This window comes from Papaver somniferum, chromosome 4 (assembly GCF_003573695.1).
Source record: "Papaver somniferum cultivar HN1 chromosome 4, ASM357369v1, whole genome shotgun sequence".
NCBI lineage: Eukaryota > Viridiplantae > Streptophyta > Magnoliopsida > Ranunculales > Papaveraceae > Papaver > Papaver somniferum.
The window spans coordinates 117,296,573-117,323,854 of record NC_039361.1 but is presented as its reverse complement, the minus strand read 5'-3'; the positions used below and the strand labels follow the sequence as shown (position 1 = coordinate 117,323,854).

Genomic DNA, 27,282 nt, shown 5'->3' with positions numbered 1-27,282 from the left:
AATGGGATGCATAGACACCCGGTCGTCCAACGAGTTTACAAAAGGCCCTGAGATGCATAGACACTCGGCTGGCTGACGATTATACAAAAGGCTACGGGATGCATAGACATCCGGTCGTACAAAAGGCCCCAAGATGGGCCACAGATATACAAAAAAAAGGCGATGGGTTGATATGCCCATCCGATCGGCCATAGATATACAAAAAGGAGATGGGTTTCTCCGTGCATCCGATCGGCCACAGATTTACAAAAAAAGAAAAAAAGGGGGTGACGGGTTGCCCCGCGCATCCAATCGGCCGCAGATTTACAAAAAGGTGACAGGTTGATATGCTCGTACGATTGGCCACAAATATACAAAAAGGCCCCAAGATGGGCCACAGATATACAAAAAAGGCGACGGGTTGATATGCTCATCCGATCGGCCACAGATATACAAAAAAGGCGACGGGTTGATATGCTCATCCGATTGGCCACATATATACAAAAAAGGCGAGGGGTTGATATGCTCATCCGATCGGCCACAGATATACAAAAAGGCAACGGGTTGCTCCGCGTATCCGATTGGCCACATATCTACAAAAAAAGGAGGGTGCTCAGCCAACTAATAAACTTACAAAGACTGCAAATACCAAAAGAAGAAGGGGAATGGCCGCGTTCAATACACGCTCCACCCATCCCCACCTAGGCGAAGCACCAAACGCCGCGTTCCATTGAAAATAAAAGAAGGGAGTAAGCGCTACAACATTGTCAAACGACACGCTTCGCCTATCCAATATCTTAAAAGAGAGGAACAACACTGGGACTACCGGCACAAGTTTAGCTGGCTATCAATGCACGACAAAGGGTAGTATCTACGTCCAGAGTCTCCACCTTCAAACGCGCCTATCACAAAAAACTCGCCAAAGACAAATCTCGACCAGCTTCGTCTACTAACTTGCGGATGTTGTCCATAATCTTATCAGACGACTGTAACCCCGCGCGAGTGAGATAATCTCTTCATGTTCGTCATAAGCTTTGCGCGCCTCTAATGAATCACCCTAAGCGTCCTCGACATGACCACCTCCTCATTCAACACTAATAAGCGTACTAGTTTACCCCGAAGGTAATATGGAGATATGAGCGCAGATAAGATTGCCAGGGTCAAGGTATATCTAAGAAGCTGTGGAGTCGCTCGATCAGAGATACAAAGATGACAATCAGATATGGGTCGGGAATCCTATAGTGGGGACTTTAGGATGGCATCATCAGAGGACAATGACTACTGTTGAAAAGTAGAACTTAAGATAAGGCATGATGTGACTACTGGGTCCTTTGACAATTGACCCAGTAGTCAGGGGATTAATGTTGATACATGAAAAATATTCCCCCTTAGTCGGCCTAGTGCGCCCCCAAAAGGGAGGCAAACCCCACATGAAACATGGAGACTTGGGGACTAAAGCCCAAGTCCACTAAAAAAGTATCCATAAGATAGAAAGGACAAGGGAGAAATTAATAGGAAAGAAGGAGGTTGTATTAGAGAAACAATGGCATTAGTAGTAATTAAGGAGTTTTAGGACATGTGGCATGATATCATAAAAAGAGGGGTTTTTGAAAAGTTTATATAAAGAGGCATGGAATACAATGGAGGGGATTTTTTCTCTCTCTCTCTCTTTCTCTCTCTCCTCTTGGGAATTGGGTGTGTTATGGCTAGGACTTGTAGAACCAAAATTCACCTATCAACACTTTGCATTGATTTTGGGAACGCCTCTAACAAGTTCTTTGTTAATGATCTTAGTTAGAAGTCGATAATTTATGTGACCAAAACGCTCATGCCAAAGATGTGTAGATTCCACCTTAGTCAAATTGCAACAGTTGCCGAACTGAGTATCCAGAAAATAACAGTTGTTTTTACCATGAGTTCCCTTAAAAATTACTTTCCCAATTTTGTCTACAATGTCACATCAATTTGCATTGAAGACAACTCGATGGCCTTTGTCACAGATTTGACTAATAGAAAGAAGATTGGAAGTCATACCTTTTACGTATACTACATCATGGATTTCAGGTACGCCGGGTAGTTTGATCGTCCCCTTCTTGCTTATGTAGCAACAACTCCCATCTCCAAATGTTACCGCTCCTCCTTCATAGTCGTTTGAAGGAAAAAAAACATGTGAGATTACCTGCCACATGTCTGCTACATTCATTGTCAAGAAACCATTGAAAGGTTGATGTTTATTTTAAAGCAAAAGCTCCCATATTATCAGTACTTTCCCGTATAGGGTTTCTTGTTAGTTTTATACATCCTTTTAGAGAAGCAACCAGTTGATTTTTTTTCTTATGAAGATTACTTGCAACTTTCAGGCTCTTTTGGAAGGACATACAATTATGTTGAAAGTGATTGGAGGAATCACAAAACAAACATGGGCCAACATCTTTAAGCTCGTCTGAGCAGTTCTGAGTCATATCAGTTTTAACAACATCTAAACGTTGTTTATCATCTGACTTACGATCGTTCTTCATAGAAGAACAACTAAAGTTGTTCAGATCTATCAAAGGAATTTTGACAGATTTCAAATCCTTAAGTATTGCAATTTCTGCAACAAGATCAGAGTTGATCCGGATTTGTTCATCCAACTTTTTCCGGAGAATAACCAGTTTATCAGAACTTTTTTTACAATTGGTTTTTAATTTTGGTGAAGCGTTTCTAGATAATTTACTTTCCATATAGTCAGATCGCTACAAACACATACTTGTAAGGCCTTTAAACGTATTTGCCTGCTCTGATACCAATTGAAAAAGTGGGGGTACAACAACCACACCCAATATTTCGCTTATCAATCTATATGGACTAACTCCAATATACTTTCAAGAGAATCAACCAGACTCAATCTTAATAAAGTATATCAAGGAGTTATATCTCTCTTTCTCGATTCAATTCTTACCCAAGCAAATAGGAATCCGTGAGTCTAATTGAATACAAGAGAAATCACTTGAACGGTACCAAATACCAATGTTCAAGTATCAATCAATGTAAATCAACAACCAAAGGTTGTATATTCTAATTGATTGATTCAAACGCACAACCTGTAATATTTCAATTATATAACAAAATATAATGCGGAAAAGAAATAACACAGACACCAGAAGTTTTGTTAACGAGGAAACCACAAATGCATAAAAACGCCGGGACCTAGTCCAGATTAAACACACACTGTATTAAGCCGCTACAGACACTAGCCTACTACAAATTAACTTCGGTCTGGACTGTAGTTGAACCCCAATCAATCTCACACTGATCCAAGGTACAGTTGCGCTCCTTACGTCTCTGATCCCATCAGGATACTACGCACTTGATTCCCTTAGATGATCTCACCCACAACTAAGAGTTGCTACGACCCAAAGTCGAAGACTTTATTAAACAAATCTGTATCACACATAAAAGTATACGGTAATATATAAATCTGCATCCCACAGAAACACCTATGAGTTTTGTTCCGTCTTTTGATAAATCAAGGTGAACAGGAACCAATTGATAAACCAGACTTATATTCCCGAAGAACAACTCAATATTATCAATCACCTCACAATAATCTTAATCGACGCGGAAAAAGAAGATATTGTGGAATCACAAACGATGAGACGAAGATGTTTGTGATTACTTTTATATCTTGCCTATCGAAGATATAAATCTCAAGCCAATCGTTATGATTGTACTCAATACGATAGAAACAGCAAGATCATATCACACAACTACGAGAAAGTAGTATCGGTTTGGCTTCACAATCCCAATGAAGTCTTCAAATCGTTAACCTACAAGGTCTCTGTAGAAACCTAAGGTTAAAGTAGAATCGACTCTAGCTTATACAACTAGTATCACAAAGGAGGTTTGGGGATTAGGTTTCCCAGTGCTAGAGTTTTCCCTTATATAGTCTTTCAAATCAGGGTTTGCAATCAATGTTAGCTTAGTAAGAAAGCATTCAGTATTCACCGTTAGATGAAAACCTGATTAGATTCAAGCTAATATCTTTCAACCGTTGGATCTAAAACTTAGCTTGTTACACAAAAATGAAATGCACGATTTTAGGTTCGTATAACCGTACCCAAACATGTACATTTGTTGGTTCAACAGTAGTTAACCAAATGGTCAGCCATATGAGCACTTTTATATTAACCATATTCTTTTTTACCGTAACTAGTTCAAATGACTCAAATGAACTAGTTAGAGAGTTGTTCAATTGCTTAGATATTACAGAAGTATACAAGACACAGTCGAAGCGAAAACGATTTGATTCACTCGAATCGATTCATGAACTTTATATCCACGGTTTGCAAACTTGCATTCCTTAGTTTATATAAGTATAAGTTCACGAATAATCGTTTTTTAGAAAATAACCAACCTAAGTACGCGGACTAGGTTCGCGAAATTAAGTACCCGGAATAAGTTCGTAAAAGGTTTACAAACTCCAGCAGATTTTCTCGGGAAGAGAACCTCCGACAGTTCGTGGACTGGGTTCGCAGACTGGGTTCGCGGACTCTGTTCCGGTTTTCTTGATCAGCAAAGAACGCATACTTTGGTTCAAGGAATAAGGACTTACACATATATGTGTTACCACACCGTGCTTATATCCAACAATGGTTATATAATCTAAACTCTCATTTCAATGATTGAAACATAATATGACTTTCGTCACTAGGTAAAGATGAACTTGGCCAAAGCGAAATCTTACCAACACATATTTAGAGAAATAAATAAGAAGATAAACTCGGCTCGAAATAGCAAATGTGTATAATCAAAGTTCATATAGCAAAACGACTTTTGTATCAAGATAGGAGATAGAGTAGATAAACTTTTGAGTGATTGATAAGTTTTAGTATCCACATACCTTTTAGTCGATGAAGTTCCACTAGTTCCTTGAGTAGTTCTTCGTCTTGTATGATGATCGCCATGGAGTTCTTGAGCTCAACTATACTTTCTATCCTAGTCCGAGACTTAGCTATAGTATACTAGAAATCAATACTTATAGTTTTGATCACTAACATTGACAAACATGATTGAGATAGCAACGCATGCGAGTTTGACCGAGCAGTGCTCTAACACATAGCATGTGCTTGAATGCTTTATTATTGTTATGGATGTTTATGGGATGTTTGATTTCGGTTTTATTACCTTGATATTCGATCTCATAATATTGTGAACCCTTATGGTTTGGGTGACTTTTTGATTTAGCAAGGTTAAGTTCTAGATCATGTTGATAGGCTTTATCAAAAGATCATGAGGGGTTCTGGTAGAAACAATATGTGAAAAAGTCACAATATGTTGAAGCGGTTTGGTTTAGCATAAAAGCATATGTGTTTCGACGGTTTTCAACTTTTGCTTGCAATAGTTAAAAACCGGTTTTTAACTTTTCTCTGGTAAAGGTTGGTTGTTGTTATTCTTTTGTTTTGCATAAGGATGACAACATAATGATATTTCGATATTAATTCTCCCTGGAAGAAGATGCAAACATACTGGAGAAGTGGATGTGAAATTTGAGGTAACAATGTTGTTAGTTAATTGTTTTCCTGTTTAAGAAAAGCCTGATTTTATTTCATATATATTTTGCTTTTGCTTAACAAAATTTCGGTACAATTGATGCTTATTCCATGATGTGTGTATGGATGTGTGTGTGATTCAATTGTTTCCGGTTAAGAAAAACTATTATTATCTTGCTTTATTGTGTGGTATCAATTTTTTAGGCTAACAAAATTTTGGTGCAATTGCAGTGTTTTAATGCTTATGTTGATTCAAGTGCTTCCGGTTGAGATGAATAATTTTGCAAGTTGATTTATTTGGTTTTTTATGAATTATTTATGGCTTAACGAAAGAAAAGGTTTACGGGATGGATTGTTTAGTCCAATTTGATTCCAGATAAGAGAAGCTAAGTTTATCTTAGTTAAACTTATCAAAGTGGAGGTTTCGGTCATTCAAGTATAATTGAATGCCTTAACAAGAAATGCTAGTTAACTAATCTAGTACTTGTCTTGTTTAAAACTTAAAGGTCTAAGTTATATGGATAATTAGAACCTGATGAGAAAAATAAAGTTATCTTTATTTTGGTTTTATCGAATGAAGTGGTTGTATTTGTACAATCAGTTTAGCAAAAGGACTAAGTTGCTTAGTTGTTTTTTGGTTTGCTAAACTGAATTGGGAAAATCGCTTCGAGTAATTGTTTCCTTGATAACATATCAAAACAAATTACTTTGTAGTTTCGGTTTTGATATTGGTTATCATAAATGGTGTGTGAAACCCTCGTCCTTAACTCCATAGGTTTGCAAGTCTATTTTGAGATTTATAAGATTCTTTTCGTGTTGTCCTTTATTTTTTTTCGCTTCTTTGTCATTTTGTGACAAAAAGGGGGAGAAATATATGGAGTAAACAAGTGATACTAGTATTGATTTCATATTGATTGGTATCACTAAGGAAAAGAACATTTGTGCTTAAACGTTTATCTAACGAAAGAGTGAAAGCATAGACTAAGGGGGAGTAGCTTATCATATTAGTTGGTATAACAAAGACGTGCGGATTGATGAAATCTACCTATCTTTACTTTAAGGGGAGTATTAGCTTTGTTATTATAATGTCAACAACGACATTTAAGGATTGAATGAATGCAGTTTATTGTGCTGTTGAATTCGGGAATCAAGCGTATGTGTAATGAGTTCTTGTAATTTGTTTATCAATATGATTGTAAAATTTTTGTCACTAAAACTGACAAAGGGGGAGATTGTTAGAGCATAGCTCGGTTGAGCCCACCAAGCGTTGGTATATCAAGTTTGGTTGTCATATTTTAATGAACCAAAACTCATTTTAAGAGTCGCTTGATTATGTACTAGAGTCAACATCGTATAGGTTAGCTTGAAAGTATTAGGATATGAGACATTACAAGTATTGCAAATACTTGAAGAAGTGAAGAAGTAAGAAGCTACAACGACAACATCATCCTTCCACTTGAGGTTAGTGATATTTGACTTGAACTGTTTCATTCCCTAACGTATCTTTCAAGTCATGCATATTGAAAACCAAACTGTGAAGCATGAACACTCTAGATAGACATATTATTAAGGAATACAATATGATGTTTATTGCTTAACCATTAAACTTTGTAGGTAAGACATCGACATAGTCGTTTAAATTCTATCGTGATTATGTATGGGTATAAGGTGAGGATTTCATCCTAGAAAAAAATGTTTTTACATGTGTTTTAAGGAAGTAAGTTCATAAACTTGTTTATGAATCTAAAAGGAAATATCCAGGCATTATTGGGATTGTTATTCATTGGATATCTTATGAATATCCAATATGTGTGATTTAGTATAACCGCTCATGAGTTTTTTGTGTTATTGGTAAAACTATTCACAAAGGCCTGACTTATGTATTGATATAACATTTATTAGTGAAACCGATCTTAAGTAATCACCTGAGATGGTATGATCAAGTTTGTGATTTGTTGAACCGAATCTGGGTAAAGGGGAACCGATCCTATGAAGAGGTGCAACACATCACCAAGGGGAATTGTTCCTTGTATGAGATGCAACAAGTTTGTAGCAGAAATGGGAACCAATCCTATGGACATGTGGAACACGTGTTTAGGCAAAGGGGAACCGATCCTATAGACATGTGCAATACATATAAGTTAGATACCATATATATGTGGGGAACCGATCCTAGTACCTAGTCAACCGAATTTTGGAAAGCACAGTACTCGCATGGAGGTAGAACTGAAACTTGTTTTGGTGGAACTTTTAAACCCATGATTTGTGATTGAGTGTTTTTTAATCAATCGCATAGTTCTTGAAAGTAAGATGAACCAATTCTAAACTTGTTTGGAAGTGTGGCAAATCTGTTTCAAGGTTGTTAGTATGAAAGAGGACTTACAAATTAAGGATGTCGGCATACGTGACACTTACAGTAATATTTATCTTTTATTGTTCAAAATTATTCCTTAATAACTACAAGAAGAAAATTCCAGGATCAAAATATAAATAAGTTAAGAATCTTTTAATTAAGGTTGTTAATTTTATTTTAGGAAAATGAGAATTAGTAATGTGCATTTACTAGTTTAGATTTTCCAAAGATATTTTTGGTCATTATTTTGGACATAGCATTTCCAGGAATTATGGAAACCGAATTTGGAATATATTGAATATCTTTGAGAATATTTTCGGTTTTGGAAATTCCTTGGTGTCCAAACTTCCTTGTCTATAAATAATTAAAGTTTGCATTTCTAGGAAACTAATCCTTCGTGACAGCAAACTTCCTCGGTTGTGTTTTTACTGGTGTAGCCGCCTATTCGGAGAGGGGAGTAACCTAATTAGGCGAAATCTCTTTCGGCCGCTCAGTTTAAAGTATTCTTTGGGATTGAGAAGCTTTACGAGTACCGTTGGTGGGAAACTAGATAATTGCGGTTTATCTTGTGTTTTGATTTGATTGACTAACGGTGGTTGAACTTTGATTGCACCTAGTTTGTTTATGCTTGAGAATCTTCTCTTCTGATATAAGTTTACTCAAACTAGATCGAAGTTTCTCCAGGGATCTTTAGACTGTTGTTGTGTTAAAGACGATCTTGTGATAATCCATTGTTAACAGACTCCGTTATGTGCGTGATTGATCACAAGAGATTCGAGTTGTTGTGTGCAGATGTTTATTGAAGATCTAAGAATATTTGAAGGCAAAGAAGATATTGAAGATTTCTGATTTGAGGTTCATAATCTTTGGTGTGCACAATACTTGTTTCGGTATAATAGGATCCAACTATAATCGGTTTATCCTTGTGGTAGATTGGATTGATTATGAAAAAGCGGGGGTCTAACAACCATACCCAATATTTCGCTTAGCAATCTATACGGACAAACTCCAATATACTTTTTCGAGAATCAACTAGACAGTCAGACTCAATCTAGACAAAAATTATATCAAAGAGTTTTTATCACTATCTCTCGATTTAAATCTTACTCAAGCAAATTGCGAGTCTCAATTTAAATACAAAAGAGATAAACTTGGATGGTACCAAAGACCAATACCCAAGTGTCAATCAATTTAAATCAACAACCAAGAGGTCGGATATTCTAATTGATTGAACAACGCACAACCTGTATTATTTCAATTATATAAACAAATATAATGCGGAAAAGAAATAACACAGACACCACAAATTTTGTTAATGAGGAAACCGCAAATGCAGAAAAACCCCGGGACCTAGTCCAGATTGAACACATACTGTATTAAGCCACTACAGACACTAGCTTACTCCAAACTAACTTCGGTCTGGACTGTAGTTGAACCCCAACCAATCTCACACTGATCCAAGGTACAGTTATGCTCCTACGTCTCTGATCCCATCAGGATACTACGTACTTGATTCCCTTGGCTGATCTCACCCACAACCAAGAGTTGCTACGACCCAAAGTCGAAGACTTTAATAAATAAATTTGTATCACACAGAAAAGTCTACAATAATAGATAAATCCGTCTCCCACGAATACACCTACGAGTTTTGTCCCGTCTTTTGATAGATCAAGGTGAACAGGAACTAATCGATAAACCGGTCTTATATTCCCGAAGAACAGCCTAGTATTATCAATCACCTCACAATAGTCTTAATCGACGCAGTGAAAAAAAGATATTGTGGAATCACAAATGATGAGACGAAGATATTTGTGATTACTTTTTATCTTGCCTGTCGTAGATAGAAATCTCAAGCCAAGTATTACAATTGTACTCGTACGATAGAAACAGCAAGATTAGATCACACAACTACAAGAAAAGTAGTATCGGTCTGGCTTCACAATCCCAATGAAGTCTTTAAGTCGTTAACCTGGTTTAGAAGAAGAAACCAAAGGTTAAAGGAGAATCGACTTTAGCTTAGCAGAGCTAGTATCACACAGAATGTGTGGGGATTAGTTTTCCCAGTTGCTAGAGTTCTCCCTTATATAGCCTTTCAAATCAGGGTTTGCAATCAATGTTAGCTTAGTAACAAAGCATTCAATATTCACCATTAGAAGAAAACCTGATTAAATTCAAGCTAATATTTATCAACCGTTAGATCGAAAACATAGCTTGTTATACACACATGAAATGCACGTTCATGGGCTTGTGTAACGGTTTGCAATTGCATTCCTTAGTTTATAAAGATAAGTTCACTAAACATCGTTTTTAGACATAACCTACTCAAGTTCGCGGACTGGGTTCACAGACTTAAGTTCCCGGATGGAGTTCACAAACTCCAGCAGAAATTTTCGGGTTTGAGAACTTCGCCAGTTCGCGGACTGGGTTCTCGGACTTATCTCACGCACTTCTCCGGTTCACTTGATCAACAAAGTTCGCAAACTTCGGTTCAAGCAATAAAAACTTATACATATATGTGTTTCCACAACAATGCTTATATCCTCCAAATGGTTATATAGTCTAAACTCTCATTTCAATCATTGAAACATTCTCAAAAGACGTTATATAGTTGTTATTCACAAACCATTTTTCGTCAGAGCAATTTTCAAAGTGATTGAAACATAACATGACTTTCGTCACTAGGTAAAGATGAACTTGGATAAAGCGAAAGCTTTACCAACACATATTTCGAGAAATAGATAGGCGAGGTAAACTCGGATCGAAATACCAAATGTGTATAATATAAGTCTATATAGCAAAATGACTTTTGTCTCAAGATAGGAGATAAATAGACTTTTGAGTGATAGATAAGTTCAAGTCTCCACATACATTTTAGTCGATGAAGATCCACCAGTTCCTTGAGTAGTCCTTCGTCTTGTATGATGATTTCCATGGAGTTCTTGAGCTCAAATACACTTTCGATCCTAGTCTGAGACCTTAGTTATAGTAGACTAGAAATCAAGACTTATAGTTTTGATCACTAACATTGATAAACATGCTTGAGATAGAAACGCATGCGAGTTTGACCGAGCAATTCTCTAACAGATTAGTTGTGTATATCGGCATCAATACAATTCTTTGTGATTAAAAGTATTGATTGCAAAATATTAACAATTACCTTTGGTGGTTGAACATAAGATAGATTTAAGAACTTGACGAAGGAGTTTATGTTAAGATAAACAGAAGAGCCTTTGTCCGACTCACATCACTTGGTTGAATAAAGTTGATACCAAACAGATTTGTTGTTCCTTTATTGTTTGGAATACTAACCAAAGGAATTGTTCCAAGTACGTGACTTATTCATAAGTTGGAGGCGTGGGAATACAGACGGAACTAGGTAAACTAGAGGTTTAGTTGCTTGATCTCAACTATACGAAGTTGGTTTAATTTTGTGTAGCGGCTTAATCCTGAGAGTATTCAATTATGGACAATGTCCCGGGGTTTTTCTGCATTTGCGGTTTCCTCGTTAACAAAATTTTGCTGTGTCACTTACTTCATATTTCTGCATTATAATTTTTTTATTATAATTAAAGTAAATTACACAAACGTTAATTTCTATTTACTTGATAAGCAATCCTATTGTGTTTGGTAAAGTCCAAAACTTTTTATCAAGTAAACATACTTCGTTGTTGTATTGTCTCGATCTTGTATCCATAGACGATCACACGAAGTGTGAACCAATTAGTTTCATTGTTTCGACTCAGTTCTTAGACAATCACTTTAGGACAAAGGACTTATAGGTAAGAATTTTTTTAGCTTGAGGTATATTTGGGTACCCTCGCCTTTTCATATGGTGATATGCATCACACCCCCTTAGTCAATACATATCTCAACATGAAAACCACTCCCCCTTACATAATGATCTGTAAACCATATGTATTTTTAGTGTGAACTACACATTAATTCTCCCCCTTTTTGTCAGAAAATATTGGCAAAGATATGAAAATTAGTGGGATCCTAACGAAATTTCCACGGAGACACATCATGACCAAAAGGTGTATTAACATACCAACAAATTTAGATGCAATCATAAAGCCGAAGCTAAATGCATTCATAAAGTAGTTAATGAAGATACAAGATAACCCCTAAAAATTCCACAGCCGCACTCTCCACAAAGATTTGGCAATTAAGCACAAGTTCAAAAGAACTCTCCCCCATAAAATGTCATCCCCGAAGGAACAACAAAGGCGACCTTACTTCCACAAGAAAAGAAGGATTTCTTTGGACAACAAATCACATGAAAACATGAATTTGTATACAAAAATTCAATTGAAATAACCACAAGAGAACCCATAGTTAGTTCAATCAAAAAATGACAACCAAATTAATCATAAAAAAACCCATGATTAATTCAATTGGAATATACAACCAAATTAACCACAAAAAGCGATCAATTTAATTGGCCATGCTCGACATAAGCGAATTTACAGAGCAACAACTAAAATAACCAAAAGAGAATGATTAATTTAGTTGATCATGTTCGACATAGGGAACCTTACGGAGCAACAACTAAGTTAATCATAAGAATGAACAACTCAGTCGAATGTGCTCAACATAAGAAACCTTATGGAACAACACAGTATATGCACAAAGATTGTGGATCGGAGATCGACCAAATACTGCGGAATAGACAAGGATTCATTCTATTTTTCATCACTATTTGCATAATGACATATAATAGACTTAATCCTTGTAACCAAAAGTTTTGTCCTTTCTTTTTATCAAAAACATGACATAAAAAGCTTTAACTTTTGTAATGTAAAAAGTTCATTTTATCTTTTATCAATACATTCATATCGACATAATAGAGATAACTTTTGAACAAGTATGGGACAATCACAGATTCATGGACGTGAAACAACATATCCCATAAAAATTTGCAATAAATAAAATCATAAAGATTAAAATTGCAAAAATCATCTTCCAAAAAATACTTTAGAATTTAAATAAATAAATCTAAAAACAATGAAGATGAAAATCGTTGGACATAGCTATGTATACTCACAATAATGGCTATTCCAAACCCTAGTTATTTGTCATGTGTACAGGGGTGCCCGTATCGTATGTGTGTGGTTAATTAGTAGTATCTAGTGGGGTGTAATTGGTGGTTTAGATTAGCCCACGTGGATAGTTTATGATCGTCGGATACTGAAAGAGAGAGGGAGAGGGAGAGTGTGCTTGAGTTATATACTCTCATACCCTGTAATGAAACTCCTATGAGAAGATTTATGAATAGAATAACTTAGCTTATCATTTAGGCTTGGTTCACTATGAATCAAGAGTTCACTTACTCAAATTATCATCCAAACCTTGTTGTTGTACAACCAGGTACACAACAATTGGCATCAGAGCCGTTTCTTTCCGCACAAATTTATCCAATTTTTTTCATATCAATCTAGGTATTATTTGATTCAATTTATTAGGGATTTGAGGAATCAATTAGTGGCGCAAAATAACGCTTATCTGCATTTATGTGAATTAAAGAGGAAACGTCAAGAGCTGCTGAACGATGTAAATTCACCAACTCGAGGTTTAAATCTTCTGCTAATGTAATATCTCATCTCCATCGCTAAGAGCAAGTGGGAATCATTTATACCACCACAATCAGAAGCAGAAATTATTGATGAAGTTGTGAATCTTGAATCTACAAAGAAGGAGGAGGAGGTTTTCGTTGACAAATTGGTATCTGAATTCGGTGAAGATATTACTCCAAATTCTGCTTCGGTTGCTACTACATATTCAATTTTAGATTCAAATCCAATTTCTGGTTCCAAAACCGATTCATATAAGGGTTTAAATGGGTTTTCAAAATCAACCTCAACCATTGAAGAGTCTGCTATCTCATTTGGTGATTTCACGGTCTCGACATCGGAGGAAATCAAATCAATTCCTAACGGTGTTGTTGAAGAAAGTGCTTCTCTTGATTCTGTCGATGAAGAAGATGATTCTTCCGATTTACAATTGATTTCTCCATTTTTCTTCGTTGAAAACGATGCTGATGATTCAACTGAGGATATGAGTTTTCAGTTTTCAGTAATTGATAAAACTGAAGTGAATAATGTTGAAAGGAAATATCAGATCAAATGGGGTAAGTGTTTTTCCATTATTCTAGATTCTTCTCGTATCACTTTTGATCCAGGAAAGTATATCAACCTTATTCAGAGGTTTTGTTATTTAGCTGGTGTTTATGAATTTGGTTTTGCTACAATTACTTCATTTTCTTATGCACTATATGGGTGTTCAATTTTAATGGGGGAATGCGATGGAAATTATGTGTATAAGCTAGTCTCTAAGAATGGGTACTGGGAAGATTCATGGTCTGGTGATTCAATTGTTTGTAGACTAACTAATGGGGGTGTTTTTAGTACTGCTCAAATGTTTTTTGTTCAAATTTCAAAGAGAGACACAATTTGGTTGGATAGAATGCTTGAGACTGTATTGCGGAGCTGAAATGATGGTGTTTTTTGTTCCTATCCTTCTTTTGTTTATTCTGGTTCCGTATTTGATCATGGTAGAGGGTACTTTAATTTTGCTGATGCTTATAGAATTGGTTTTGATACTCATAGTTCTGACTTGATTGTTCTTATTGAGTTGATTTTCATGAATGAGTGCAATAGAAATTGTGTTTACAAGGTAATTAAAAGACATGGGTATCGATTGAAATGGTTGTTTCAAAATTCTGTTGTCCTGGAGTTTGTTACAATTGGTGATAGGGGTCAGTTGTTTTCGAAATGGTCACAAGGAAATAATATAACACCGAATACTCAATTTTCTATGTGCTTGCTAATGTGTGATATTAAAAATGCTTATGAATTGTCTCCTCAAATGCTTGATTTATTGGAAAAGGAAAATTTTCTTTTGCAGCTGAAGTATGTTTTGCCTAATGCGATTTCGATTCGTCAGTTTGAGTCTTTGGGTATTGGTTGTATTCGCAAAGAAGTTTTTGGCCCAGCAACTGCATGTTCTAATCAAGTGATCAAAGTCTTGACTTCAGCTAGTTCTCGGAAATTTTCTTGTCATATTCCATTGTGGAGTTACGATATAGTTTTTCCTTCTACTGCAGTGGTTTTCTATGAGTTATTAATGATTCTAATTGCTAGACGAGGAGATGATATTCTACTTGGTGAATTGTTGAGGGTTATTGTTGTTGAACATGGTCATACAACTATGTTGTCAAAACTTTTCCAGGAGTTTCACTATATGTCGATGCTCATTTTCTCAGTTCCCACAAGTGTAAGAGTTTTTTCACTGTTCTCGAGATTCGGTTACTTATTACCTGTACCTTATGTTTCCAACAGTTGTATGATGCCAGTGGGTATTCTAAGGGGAACTCCGATCTTAGTCGAGGTATTTCAGATTCTTAAAATGTTGTTGTGGGTAGACTACTTGTGGTGGAAATTCTGATTGGTTCCATCTGGGTTGTGGAATATAACAGGTGTTGTTGTTTTCACTTGGTTTTTTAATGAGATACTTGAAGAATCTAGCTCCACAGTGGGTGGCATGGATCAAGGCTGGAGAAATCAAGCCTCTTATGTGCTATCCCTTCAATTGAAGTAAAGTTGTTGGTTGTGAAGTGGAAATTGGTTTTAACTAACGTTCACCTTAGGAGAAGAACAAGACAGGGGTGGGACTTGTGTTACCAACCATTGATGGGCTATTGATGGATCAAATTTCTGGATAAGGAGGTGGTACTTCAAGGCCTATTTATCAAGATTCTTCTTCAGCTTGAAATGGCAGTGGCTGGTCTAGAGTTAAAGTCATTTAAGATCACACACAACACTAAGTTGCAAGACCTGTTTATACCATTTTGGAGATGGAATCCATCACGAGATAAAGGAGGGGATCCTGCAGTAATGCCAGCAGTCGCAGTGACAAACTCCTTAATGGTCACTACAACACATACAAGGTTCTATTTTGGAGCAATTATTGTTATTCATATAATTATAAATTACCATATCGGAAAGGAGTTTGACTACGACCAATTAAAAGTTCTATGTGCTGGGAATGATACGATGTGGGTGATCTTTTTGCACTGAAGTGCAAAATTCATCTACTTCCTACAGGCTTCTGGAGTGCAATAACTGTTCAATGGATAAATGTGGACTTCACATAAGTGTTGCTGGTTAGTTTTCACTTTCAGATTCTAGCGCAGTTGAAGAGTCAAAGTGGTCCGGGCAACTCCAAGATCAAGCAACTTGCACCAAATTCTAATGGTCAGCTCGAGAGGATACTTGTGCGTATTCACAGTCAGGTTGGGGCTTTTCATGTGCAGGCTACAAGATCAATTCACACTGCAACTGCTCCAGCCTTTGTCATCATATGCCCATTATCTTATGTGTGAAACTTCTCTATGGTGGTCAGAAATCTACATCAGCCTTTGTACAAGCCTGGCAGCCAAAATTTTCGTCAGATATTCGAGTTGTTCTGTCTTACCTTCATCCTTGAGGACAAGGACGGTTTCAAGGGGAGTGGAATGCCATGTGTACAGGGGTGCCCGTACCTTATGTGTGTGGGTAATTAGTAGTATCTAGTGGGGTGTGATGGGTGGTTTAGATTAGCCCACGTGGGTAGTTTATGATCGTCGGATATTGAAAGAGAGAGAGGGAGATTGTGCTTGAGTTATATACTCTCATACCCTGTAATGAAACTCTTATACCCTGTAATGAAACTCTTATGAGAAGATTTATGAATAGAATAGCTTAGTTTAGCATTTAGCCTTGGTTCACTATGAATCAAGAGTTCACTTACTCAAATTATCATCCAAACCATGTTGTACATCCAGGTACACAACATTATTCTTCTAAAAAACAAAAAGAATATTTACTAGACATTAAAAACAAACCAAAACAAACTCTAAGAGTAATCACAAGTGATAATTATAGTTCCGGAACGGAAGCTTCATTGGTACCAAGACCTTCAAACTTGTGACTAACTGTATCAACTGCAGCTTCGGAGAAGATATCCTCATTAAGAAGATCCTTAACCTATGATTTCATGAGAACAAGATCAATATCAATTTTTTTCAACTCAGTTTGTAACAGGTTAAGATCCTTTATAGAGTTCTCGAGCTTAAGTTGAGTCTTCCCAAGATCAGTGAGAAAACCATGAACCACTTAAGCAGAGACCATCTCGGCATTCTCTCAATCTTGATGAGAAAACGCATAATAGCATGAGGCGCAGGATTCGAGTTTGTCCGGCTTAACAAAAGTTCTTTTATTCTTTAAAAAAAACTCCAAATAGACCGAATCATCAATTGAATCGGCTGGTAAATTCCAAGAACTTGAAGTGGACCCCATCCTTAAAAGAGCACAACAAGAGTATGCGTGCTATAGAAGGTTTGGTATTTATTGGTTTTGCAAGAACCATAAATTGGGTTTTTTCAAGTTTGGTCAGGGCCAATGTGAAAGGCGGTACACGCATGTACACAACTTGCCCTTATACCAATAAGTACCTAGAAGTGATCAAACAACCAAGAGTGTCGTTTATTCACAAAGGTGTTTGCTATGTGAAAAGATTCACATACATAAGCTCAATAAATCTAATATTCTCATATGAGAAAAATTCAGAGCATATAAGTGTAGCAATTTTTTCAAAAGAAACCTCAAGAAGAAATTTGTAGAACCTGACACTTATAGAAACAAACAAATACTTATGCAAGACTTATTTATGAATGATAATCCAGCTAAGAATGATAAGAAATCAGTATAGAGAATCAAGAAGCAAATTCTTTAACATAAGTATACCTTAAAACATCTCACTCAGTCAGGATTTTATAGAGAGTGAGGTTTCAACCTTGTGATAATTAGCACAGGTATGAGCCTTAAGCTCATTAAATGAACGTTGCTTATGGTTAAGCCTCTTTTTCCATTTCTTTGGAGGAAAACCATTATGATGTGAAAAATTATCATGAAACTTACTATCATCAAGGTATGATACATAGTTTTGATTTTTACCTGAAAAATTTTGATCAGAGGGAATAGACAGCTTGTTGATAATTTCTTTATATCCTTCAATTATCCCTTTTAAGTTGTCTTCCATACCTCCACTTTTGCATCCTTCTTCTGGTATCTTTTTCACATCATCAACAACATAATATCCCTTCCTAATTGAAGAATATCCATGAGTTATTCTTCGTTGTCGAAATGTCTTAGGAAGCCTGTTATGTGTTTGAACATTCGAGGAACACATTGAACTGACTTTCCTGATGGGGTACACAGGGTAAGTAATAAAACCAATTGGTTTAGACATACGAATGTCAGTTACACCTTAGAGAATTAAATCTAAGGTGTGTTGAAGACGAATAATAGAATTGTCATTACCTAGAATTCCTGTTTTGTTTACTTGGTCCTTTTGAATCACAAAAGAGACATACTTTATGATCACCTAAGTGATTAGATAAAACAGTCTTAACACCATTGTTAGGAGAATTCTTCCTTTTGTGTGATGTGGGATTTCCTTAATTAGGATAAGATACATGCACATCTTTTCCAACATAAGGGTCTTTCGATTTTGCTTCTGAACTTGATTCTCTTATAGTTAAATCAGAAGAAGTTGGTATGGTGGACTCTTTTGAACACTCTTGAATTGAGAGTTTACCTAAGAAATGTTCAATTTTCAAAGTATCCTTTTTGAGATTAACTTCTTGAAGGATCTTTAAACGAGAGTCGCGCTCACTTATCATACCAACTAGAGCATTGACTTTGTATTTCAACCGGTTGACATTATCAGCCTGGATTCTAACAAGTTTTAGAATCACATCAGTCTCTTTGGATGCATTCCTTTCAACTTCAGAGATAGACTCTCTGTAAGTAGTCATGAAAACACTTGTCAATGTTTGTCTATTTCCTTTGAACACAAGGTTCTTCTGTATTCGAGATTGACAAATCTTTCTATTTAATAGACTTTAAGGAAACATAACTTTTATTTTTGGCGATGCGTTTATCAGAGACTATATCGTCCATCCTCAGATCGCTATAAACACATACTTATAAGGTATTTAATGTGTTTTCCTGCTCTGATACCAATTGAAAATGCGTGGGTCTAACAACCACACCCAACAATTCGTTTGGCAATCTGAGTGGACTTACTCCAATATACTTTCTAGAGAATCAACTAGACAGTCAGACTCAATCTAGAATAAAGTATATCAAAGATTTTAATATCTCTAACTCTTAATTCAATCTGCAATCAGCAAATAAAAATCTGCGAACCTGATTGAATATAAGAGGAGTTACTTGAATGGTGCCAAAGACTAATGTTCAAGTATCAATCAATGTAAATCAACAAACAAAGGTTGGATATTCTAATTGATTGATCTTAACGCACAACCTGTGATATTTCAATCATATAACAAAATATAATGCGGAAAAGAAATAACACAGACACCAGAATTTTGTTAACGAGGAAACCGCAAATGCAGAAAAACCCCGGGACCTAGTCCAAATTGAACACCACACTGTATTAAGCCGCTACAAACACTAGCCTATTACCAATTAACTTCGGACTGGACTGTAGTTGAACCCTAATCAATCTCACACTGATTCAAGGTACAATTGCGCTCCTTACGTCTCTGATCCCAGCAGGATACTACGCACTTGATTACCTTAGCTGATCTCACCGACAACTAAGAGTTGCTACGACCCAAAGTCGAAGACTTGATAGACAAATCTGTCTCACACAGAAAAGTTTATAGGATTGAATAAATCTGTCTCCCACAGAAATACCCAAGAGTTTTTATTCCGTCTTTTGATGAATCAATAAGAACAAGAACCAATTGATAAACCGGGATTATATTCCCGAAGAACAACCAAATATTATCTATCACCTCACAATAAACTTAATCGACTAGCGAAACAAGTTATTGTGGAATCACAAACGATGAGACAAAGTTTGTTTGTAATTACTTTTCTATCTTGCCTATCGGAGATATAAAATCTTGAGCCAATTATTTCAATTGCACTCAACACGATAGAAACAACAAGATCATATCACGAAACTACAAAGATAATAGTTGGGACTGGTTTCACAATCCCAATGAAGTCTTCAAGTCGTTAACCTACAGGTTCTCGAGAAGAAACCTAAGGTTAAAGGAGAATCGACTCTAGTTATGCAACTAGTAACACATAGGAGTTGTGGGGATTAGGTTTCCCAGTTGCTAGAGTTCTCCTTTATATAGTTTTCAAATCAGGGTTTGCAATCCAAGTTACCTTGGTAACAAAGCATTCAATATTCACCGTAAGATGAAAAACATGATTCAACCAAGCTAATATCTTTCAACCATTAGATCGAACTTAGCTTGTTACACACAAATGAAATGTACCCTCATTTAGGTTTATGTAACCGTTCCTAAACGTGTACACCATGTTGGTTCACAAATAGTTAACCGAGGTTATCCATATGATTACTCTCATATCAACCTTATTCATCTTAACCATAACTAGTTCAAATGACTCAAATGAAACTAGTTAAGATTTGTTCAATTGTTTAGAAAACACAATTGAAATCAAATTGGATTGATTCACTTGAATCAATCATGAACATTATAGCCACAGTTTGTAAAGATTGCATTCCTTATGATTTAAATGTTTAAGTTCATGGACTTGACCAATTTGACAAAGTAACCAGCTTAAGTATGCATACGGGTGTGCATACTTAAGCAACCGGTTTTGAGTTTGTGGAGTTCCCAAACTCAGCAGAAATTTTGGGTTCAAAAACTTCCGCCAGTATGTGTACGGGTACGCATACTTAACCTGTCTCCTTCACCAATTTTGTATACACACATATGCATACTCTTGGCTTCCGGTTTATGGACTTATACACTAATGTGGGAACACACTATATATGCTTATATCCAAAGATGGTTACATCATCAACTCTTTATTTCAATCATTAAAACATTCTTCTATAATGTCAATAGACGTTTTCACACACTATTAGCATCAAAGCAATTTTCAAGATATTGAAATAATCATTATTGAAACCTTCCAAGTCTTACACCAAATGATTGTATCACACAAACTATTGAAGATGTTACTCGGCAATTTTCTCATGATATAAGATGAACTTGGTCAAAGCGAAAGCTTACCAACACATATTTCGAGAAATATGTAAGCGAGATATACTCATCTCAAAATCTCAAATGTGTATAGAGAAAACTATATTGTAACACGACTTATGTCTCAATATAGGAGACAGTAGAAATAGACTTTCCAAGTGATAGATAAGTTCAAGTCTCCACATACCTTTTGTCGAAAAAGTTCCACAAGCTCCCTGAAAAGGCGAGGGTACCCAAATATACCTAAAGCTAAAACTTTTCCTACCTATAAATCCTTTCTCCGAGAGTGATTGTCTAAGGACTGAGTCGAGACAATGCAACTAATCGGTTCACACTTCGTGTGATCGCCTATGGATACAAGATCGAGACAATACAACAACAAAGTATGTTTACTTGATAAAAAGGCTTGGACTTAACCAAACACAATAGGATTGCTTATCAAGTAAATAGGAATTCAGGTTTGTGTAATTTACTTTAAGCATAATAAAACAATTATAATGAGGAAATATAAAGTAAATGACACAGCAAGATTTTGTTAACGAGGAAACCGCAAATGCAGAAAAACCCCAGGACCTTGTCCAGAATTGAATACTCTCAGGATTAAGCCGCTACACAAAATTAAACCAACTTCGTATAGTTGAGACCAAGCAACTAAACCTATATTTCACCTAGTTCCGTCTGTATTCCCACGCCTCTAAATTATGAATAAGTCACGTACTTGTAACAATTCCTTTGGTTCGTATTCCAAACAGTAAAGGAACAACAAATATGTTTGGTATCAACTCTATTAAACCAAGTGATGTGAGTCGGACAAAGGCTCTTCTGTTTATCTTAACATAAACTCCTCCATCAGGTTCTTAGATATATCTTATGTTCAATCATCAAAGGTAATTGTTAAGATTTTGCAATCAATACTTTTAATCACAAAATACTGTATTGATGCTGATCTACACAACTAATCAATCTAATCTACCACAAGGATAAACCGATTATAGTTGGATCCTCTAATACCGAAACAAGTATTGCGCACACCAAAGATTATGAACCTCAAATCAGAAATCTTCAATATCTTCTTTGTCTTCAAATCTTCTTAGATCTTCAATAAACATCTGCACACAACAACTTGAATCTCTTGTGATCAATCACGCACATAACGGAGTCTGTTAACAATGGATTATCACAAGATCGTCTTTAGAACGAACAACAGTTTAAAGATCCCTGTAGAAACTTCGATCTAGTTTGAGTGAATCTTATATCAAAATAGAAGATTCTCAAGCATAAACAAACCAGGTGCAATCAAATTTCAACCACCGTTAGTCAATCAAATCAATCGAAAACACAAGATAAACAACAATTATCTAGTTTCCCACCAACGGTACTCGTAGAGCTCTCAATCTCAAAGAAGGCTTTAAACTGAACGGCCGTAAGAGATTTCAACTAATTAGGTTACTCTCCTCTCCGAATAGGCGGCTACACCAGTAACAACACAACCGAGGAAGTTTGCTGTCATGAAGGATTAGTTTGCTAGAAATGCAAACTTCAAGTATTTATAGACAAGGAAGTTTGGACACCAAAAAATTTCCAAAACCGAAAATATTCTCAAAGATATTCAATATATTCCAAATTCGGTTTCCATAATTCCTGGAAATGCTCTGTCCAAAATAATGACCGAAAATCTCTTTGGAAAATCTCAACTAGTAAATGTACATTAATAATTCTCATTTTCCTAAAATAAAATTAGCAACCTTAATTAAAAGATTCTTAACTTATTTATACTTCGATCCTGGGATTTTCTTCTTGTAGTTATTAAGGAATAACTTTGAACAATAAAAGATAAACATTACTGTACGTGTTCAAAATATGCCGACATCCTTACTTTGTAAGTCCTCTTTCATACTTACAATCTTGAAACTGATTTTCCACACTTCCAAACAAGTTTAGAATTGGTTCATCTGACTTTCAAGAACTATGCGATTGATTAGAAACACTCAATCACAAATCACGGGTTTAACGGTTCTACCAAAACAAGTTTCGGTTCTACCTCCATGTGAGTACTGTGCTTTCCAAATTTCGGTTGACTAGGTACTAGGATCGGTTCCCCACATATATATGGTATCTAACTTATATGTTTTGCACATGTCTATAGGATCGGTTCCCCTTTACCTAAAAACGTGTTGCACATGTCCATAGGATCGGTACCCCTATCTGCTACAAACTTGTTGCACCTCATACAAGGATCGATTCCCCTTTGTGATGTGTTGCACCTCTTCATAGGATCGGTTCCCCTTTACCCAGATTTGGTTCAACAAATCACAAACTCGATTATACCATCTCAGGTGATTACTTAAAATCGGTTTCATTAGTAAAAGGCATACCAATACATAAGTCAGGCCTTTGTGAATAGTTTTACAAAGAATACAAACAAGTCGTGAATGGTTATACTAAATAACACATATCGGATGTACACAAGATATGCAATGAATAACAATCCCAATAACGCCTGGTGATTTCCTTTTCGATTCCTAAACAAGTTTATGAACTTACTTCCTTAAAACACATGTAAAAACATTGTTTCCTAGGATGAAATCCTCACCTCGTACCCATACATAATCACGATAGCATTTAAACGATTATGTCGATGTTTTATATACAAAGTTTATTGGTTAAGAAATAAACTTCATATTGTATTCCTTAATACTATGTCTATCTAGAGTGTTCATGCTTCAAATTTTCGTTTTCAATATGCACGACTTGAAAGATACGTTAGGGAATGAAACAGTTCAAGTCAAATATCACTAACCTCAAATGTAAGGATAATGTTGTCTTTGTAGCTTCGTACTTCTTCAAGTCTTCGCAATACTTTTAATGTCTCATGTCCTAATACTTTCAAGCTAACCTATACGAAGTTGACTCTAGTACATAATAAAGTGAATATTAAAATGAGTTTTGATTCACTAAAATATGACAACCAAACTTGACATACCAACGCTTGGTGGGTTCAACCGAGCTATGCTCTAACAATCTCCCCCTTTGTCAATTTTAGTGACAAAACTCTTACAATCATATGGATAAACAAATTACAAGAGTTCATTACACATGCGCTTAATTCCCTAATTCAACGGCACAATAACCTGTATTCATTTAATCCTTAAATGCCGTTGTTGACATTATAATAACGAAGCTAATACTCCCCCTAAAGGCGAGATAGGTAGATTTCATCAATCCGCATATCTTTGTTATACCAATTAATATGATATGCTATTCCCCCTTAGTCTATGCTTTCACTCTTTCGTTAATAAACGTTTAAGCACAAATGTTCTTTTCCTTAGTGATACCAATCAATATAAAATCAATACCAGTATCACTTGTTTACTCCATATATTTCTCCCCCTTTTTGTTACAAAATGACAATGAAACGAAAAAAATAAAGGACAACACGAAAAGAATCTTACAAATCTCAAAATAGACTTGCAAACTTATAGAGTTAAGCACGAGGGTTCCACACACCATTTTTGATAACCAATATCAAAACCGAAACTACAAAGTAATTTGTTTTGATATGTTATCAAGGAAACAATTTCCCGAATCAATTTTCCCAAATTAGTTTAGCAAACCAAAAAAAAAGTAAGCAACTTAGTCCCTTTGCTAAACCGATTGTACAAATACAACTGTTTCATTCAATAAGACCAAAATAAAGATAACTCTATTTTTCTCATCAGGTTCTAATTATCCATATAACTTAGACCTTTAAGTTTTAAACAAGACAAGTATTAGGTTAGTTAACTAGCATTTCTTGTTAAGGCATTTGATTATACTTGAATGACCGAAACCTCCACTTTGGTAAGTTTAACTAAGATAAACTTAGCTTCTCTTATCCGGAATCGAATTGGACTAAACAATCCATCCCGTAAACCTTTTCTTTCGTTAAGCCATAAATAATTCATACGAACCAAATAAATCAACTTGCAAAATTATTCACCTCAACCGGAAGCAATTGAATCAACATAAGCATTAAAACACCGCAATTGCACTGAAATTTTGTAAGCATAAACAATTTATACCACACAATAAAGCAAGATAACAATAGTTTTTCTTAACTGGAAACAATTGAATCACACACACATCCATACACACATCATGGAATAAAACATCAATTGTACCGAAATTTTGTTAAGCAAAAGAAAAATATATATGAAATAAAAATCAGGCTTTTCTTAAACAGGAAAACAATTAATTAACAACATTGTTACCTCAAATTTCGCATCCACTTCTCCAATATGTTTGCATCTTCTTCCAGGGAGAATTGATATCGAAATATCATTATGTTGTCATCGTTATGCAAAATAAAAGAATAATAACAACCAACCTTTACCAGAGAAAGTTTGAAAATCGGTTTTTAACTATTGCAAGCAAAAGTTGAAAATCGTCGAAACACATATGATTTTATGCTAAACCAAACGGATTCAACATATTATGACTTTTTCACATATTGATTCTACCAGAACCCCTCATGATATTTTGATAAAGCCTATCAACATGGGATAGAACTTAGTCTTGCTAAATCAAAAAGTCACCCAAACCATAAGGGTTCACTATATTATGAGATCGAATATCAAGGTAATAAAACCGAAATCAAACATCCCATAAACATCCATAGCAATAATAAAGCATTCAAGCACGGGCTATGTAAATCAAAAACCATCACAAGAAGAATTATAAATCAAATAATTTTATCCATAATAGTTTTATTCATAATAGACCTAATACAACCATTGAAAGAAATCAAAAATTGATGTATATTTTCCTGCAGATATTTCAAACATCATCTTCAATTTCCTCAAATTTTTCAGGATCTTCATCAATAGTATCACGACTGATATATCGGATTCTGCACACAGTACCTTGATTATGTTCACAGGCTAATACATTAACCTTTCGATTAATATTTCGAGCAAACTCCCTGTTACCGGTTCCAAGTTTAATCAGCTTCTTTGGTTACGGATAACAGTTCTTAGTAGTGCTGCCTGTCTATGATGAGTTTCAATAGTACTGAGGAGCACCTGATGAAGATTGATAATATCAATCTTAGCATCCAAACTGTTTTGGGCAAGGAGATTAGTGACATCTTCCTTTTCAGTTTCCATATATTCACCACCAGATTTCTTGAAGCTATCATCAAGATGAACGGTTTCCTTTGAAGTCATTCCACTCAAGACTTTCAGAAGTTTTTCTTGAGATCTGGTTTGAGAATACATCCTTTAGCATAAGTTCTCAGACACGTTGAGTATATATACTAGTAATACCTTTAACACATACTAAACATAGATATCAGCCTTAAATAAATAATTCTGACAAGATTTGAAAATATTTTCGCATCTTATGTGTTACTGGAACACAACATTCCCCAAAAAGAGATTATCTTCAAGATCGCCATCAAGAGATACTTCAAACACTTACACTTATCCATTTTTACACAAGTTGTTGTAAGACAACCTTTCTACTCATAAATATGTTTAAAACATCCTTAGGGTAAATTGTGTAATCTCTCTATGTTGAATAAGAGATATTAGTAGGATACCAATATCCCAGGTATATGTGCTTCCTTACATCCGAAGATTGGGCATTGTAAGGATGCACAATCCAATGCGGTTTAAGCACTGGATGAGGATATTCCTCATCAAATACCTCATGAGGAGATCTTCCCCCTTTTTGAACATCATCATGTTCTTCTTCGTGGGTTTTGAACCCATCCTCTTTGTTAGGAAAATTACGAGATGCAATATCCTTGATTACATCTTGTGCCAGGATGGTATGTTCTTTGAATTTGAACCCGTGTGGTCTAGATCTGTCAGCCGACAGTTTGCTAATGTCTCTTGTTCAAGGCACTCAATATATCTTCTTAAGGAATACATTACTTGTTGGAAGTGTTTTTCTAAACATCTGTTTAGATATACCTCTTGACATGTTACAGTAAGAAGTTTCTCAATAAGGACTTTATTCCTTATTTGTGAATGTTCTAGAGATTGAGTAAGAATTTCACACTCAGTAGTATGTTGATGAACTTCATTGCACAAGGCCAGTTTTTCTTCCATATAATCTGCCAGATTATTTTGAAGACTAAGTGTTTCTCGCTTTCCTTCACATATTCTTACATTTAGTTGAACAATTAGTCCGGTGACATCATCTAGACTGTCAATGGTCTTTCCCTTTTCTGAATATTTTTCAACATGTTTGAAAAATCTTTTCAACATCTTTCGAAATCTATAAATTATGCAGGGTAGTGAATCAAATCTCTTTTCAGACGATTGTTCACTAGGAATTGGAGT

The 27,282-nt window shown here is 35.6% G+C and overlaps 1 protein-coding gene across 3 annotated transcripts; it reads left to right on the top strand.

The window, feature by feature from the left end:
• Window positions 1–13,131: 13,131 nt before the first annotated feature.
• Window positions 13,132–16,612, top strand: LOC113276416. 3 transcript variants are annotated; one of them, XM_026526015.1, is made up of 3 exons: window positions 13,132–13,990; window positions 14,767–15,249; window positions 15,338–16,612. In XM_026526015.1, the coding sequence occupies exons 1-3, from the start codon at window positions 13,961–13,963 to the stop codon at window positions 15,452–15,454; spliced, it is 630 nt and encodes a 209-aa protein (XP_026381800.1). In that variant the 5' UTR covers window positions 13,132–13,960; the 3' UTR covers window positions 15,455–16,612. The 3 variants fall into 3 exon arrangements, 2 of the variants coding, with proteins under 2 accessions (XP_026381800.1, XP_026381799.1); XR_003324376.1 differs by having other exon boundaries at window positions 15,201–16,612; XM_026526014.1 differs by having other exon boundaries at window positions 13,132–15,249.
• Window positions 16,613–27,282: the final 10,670 nt, after the last annotated feature.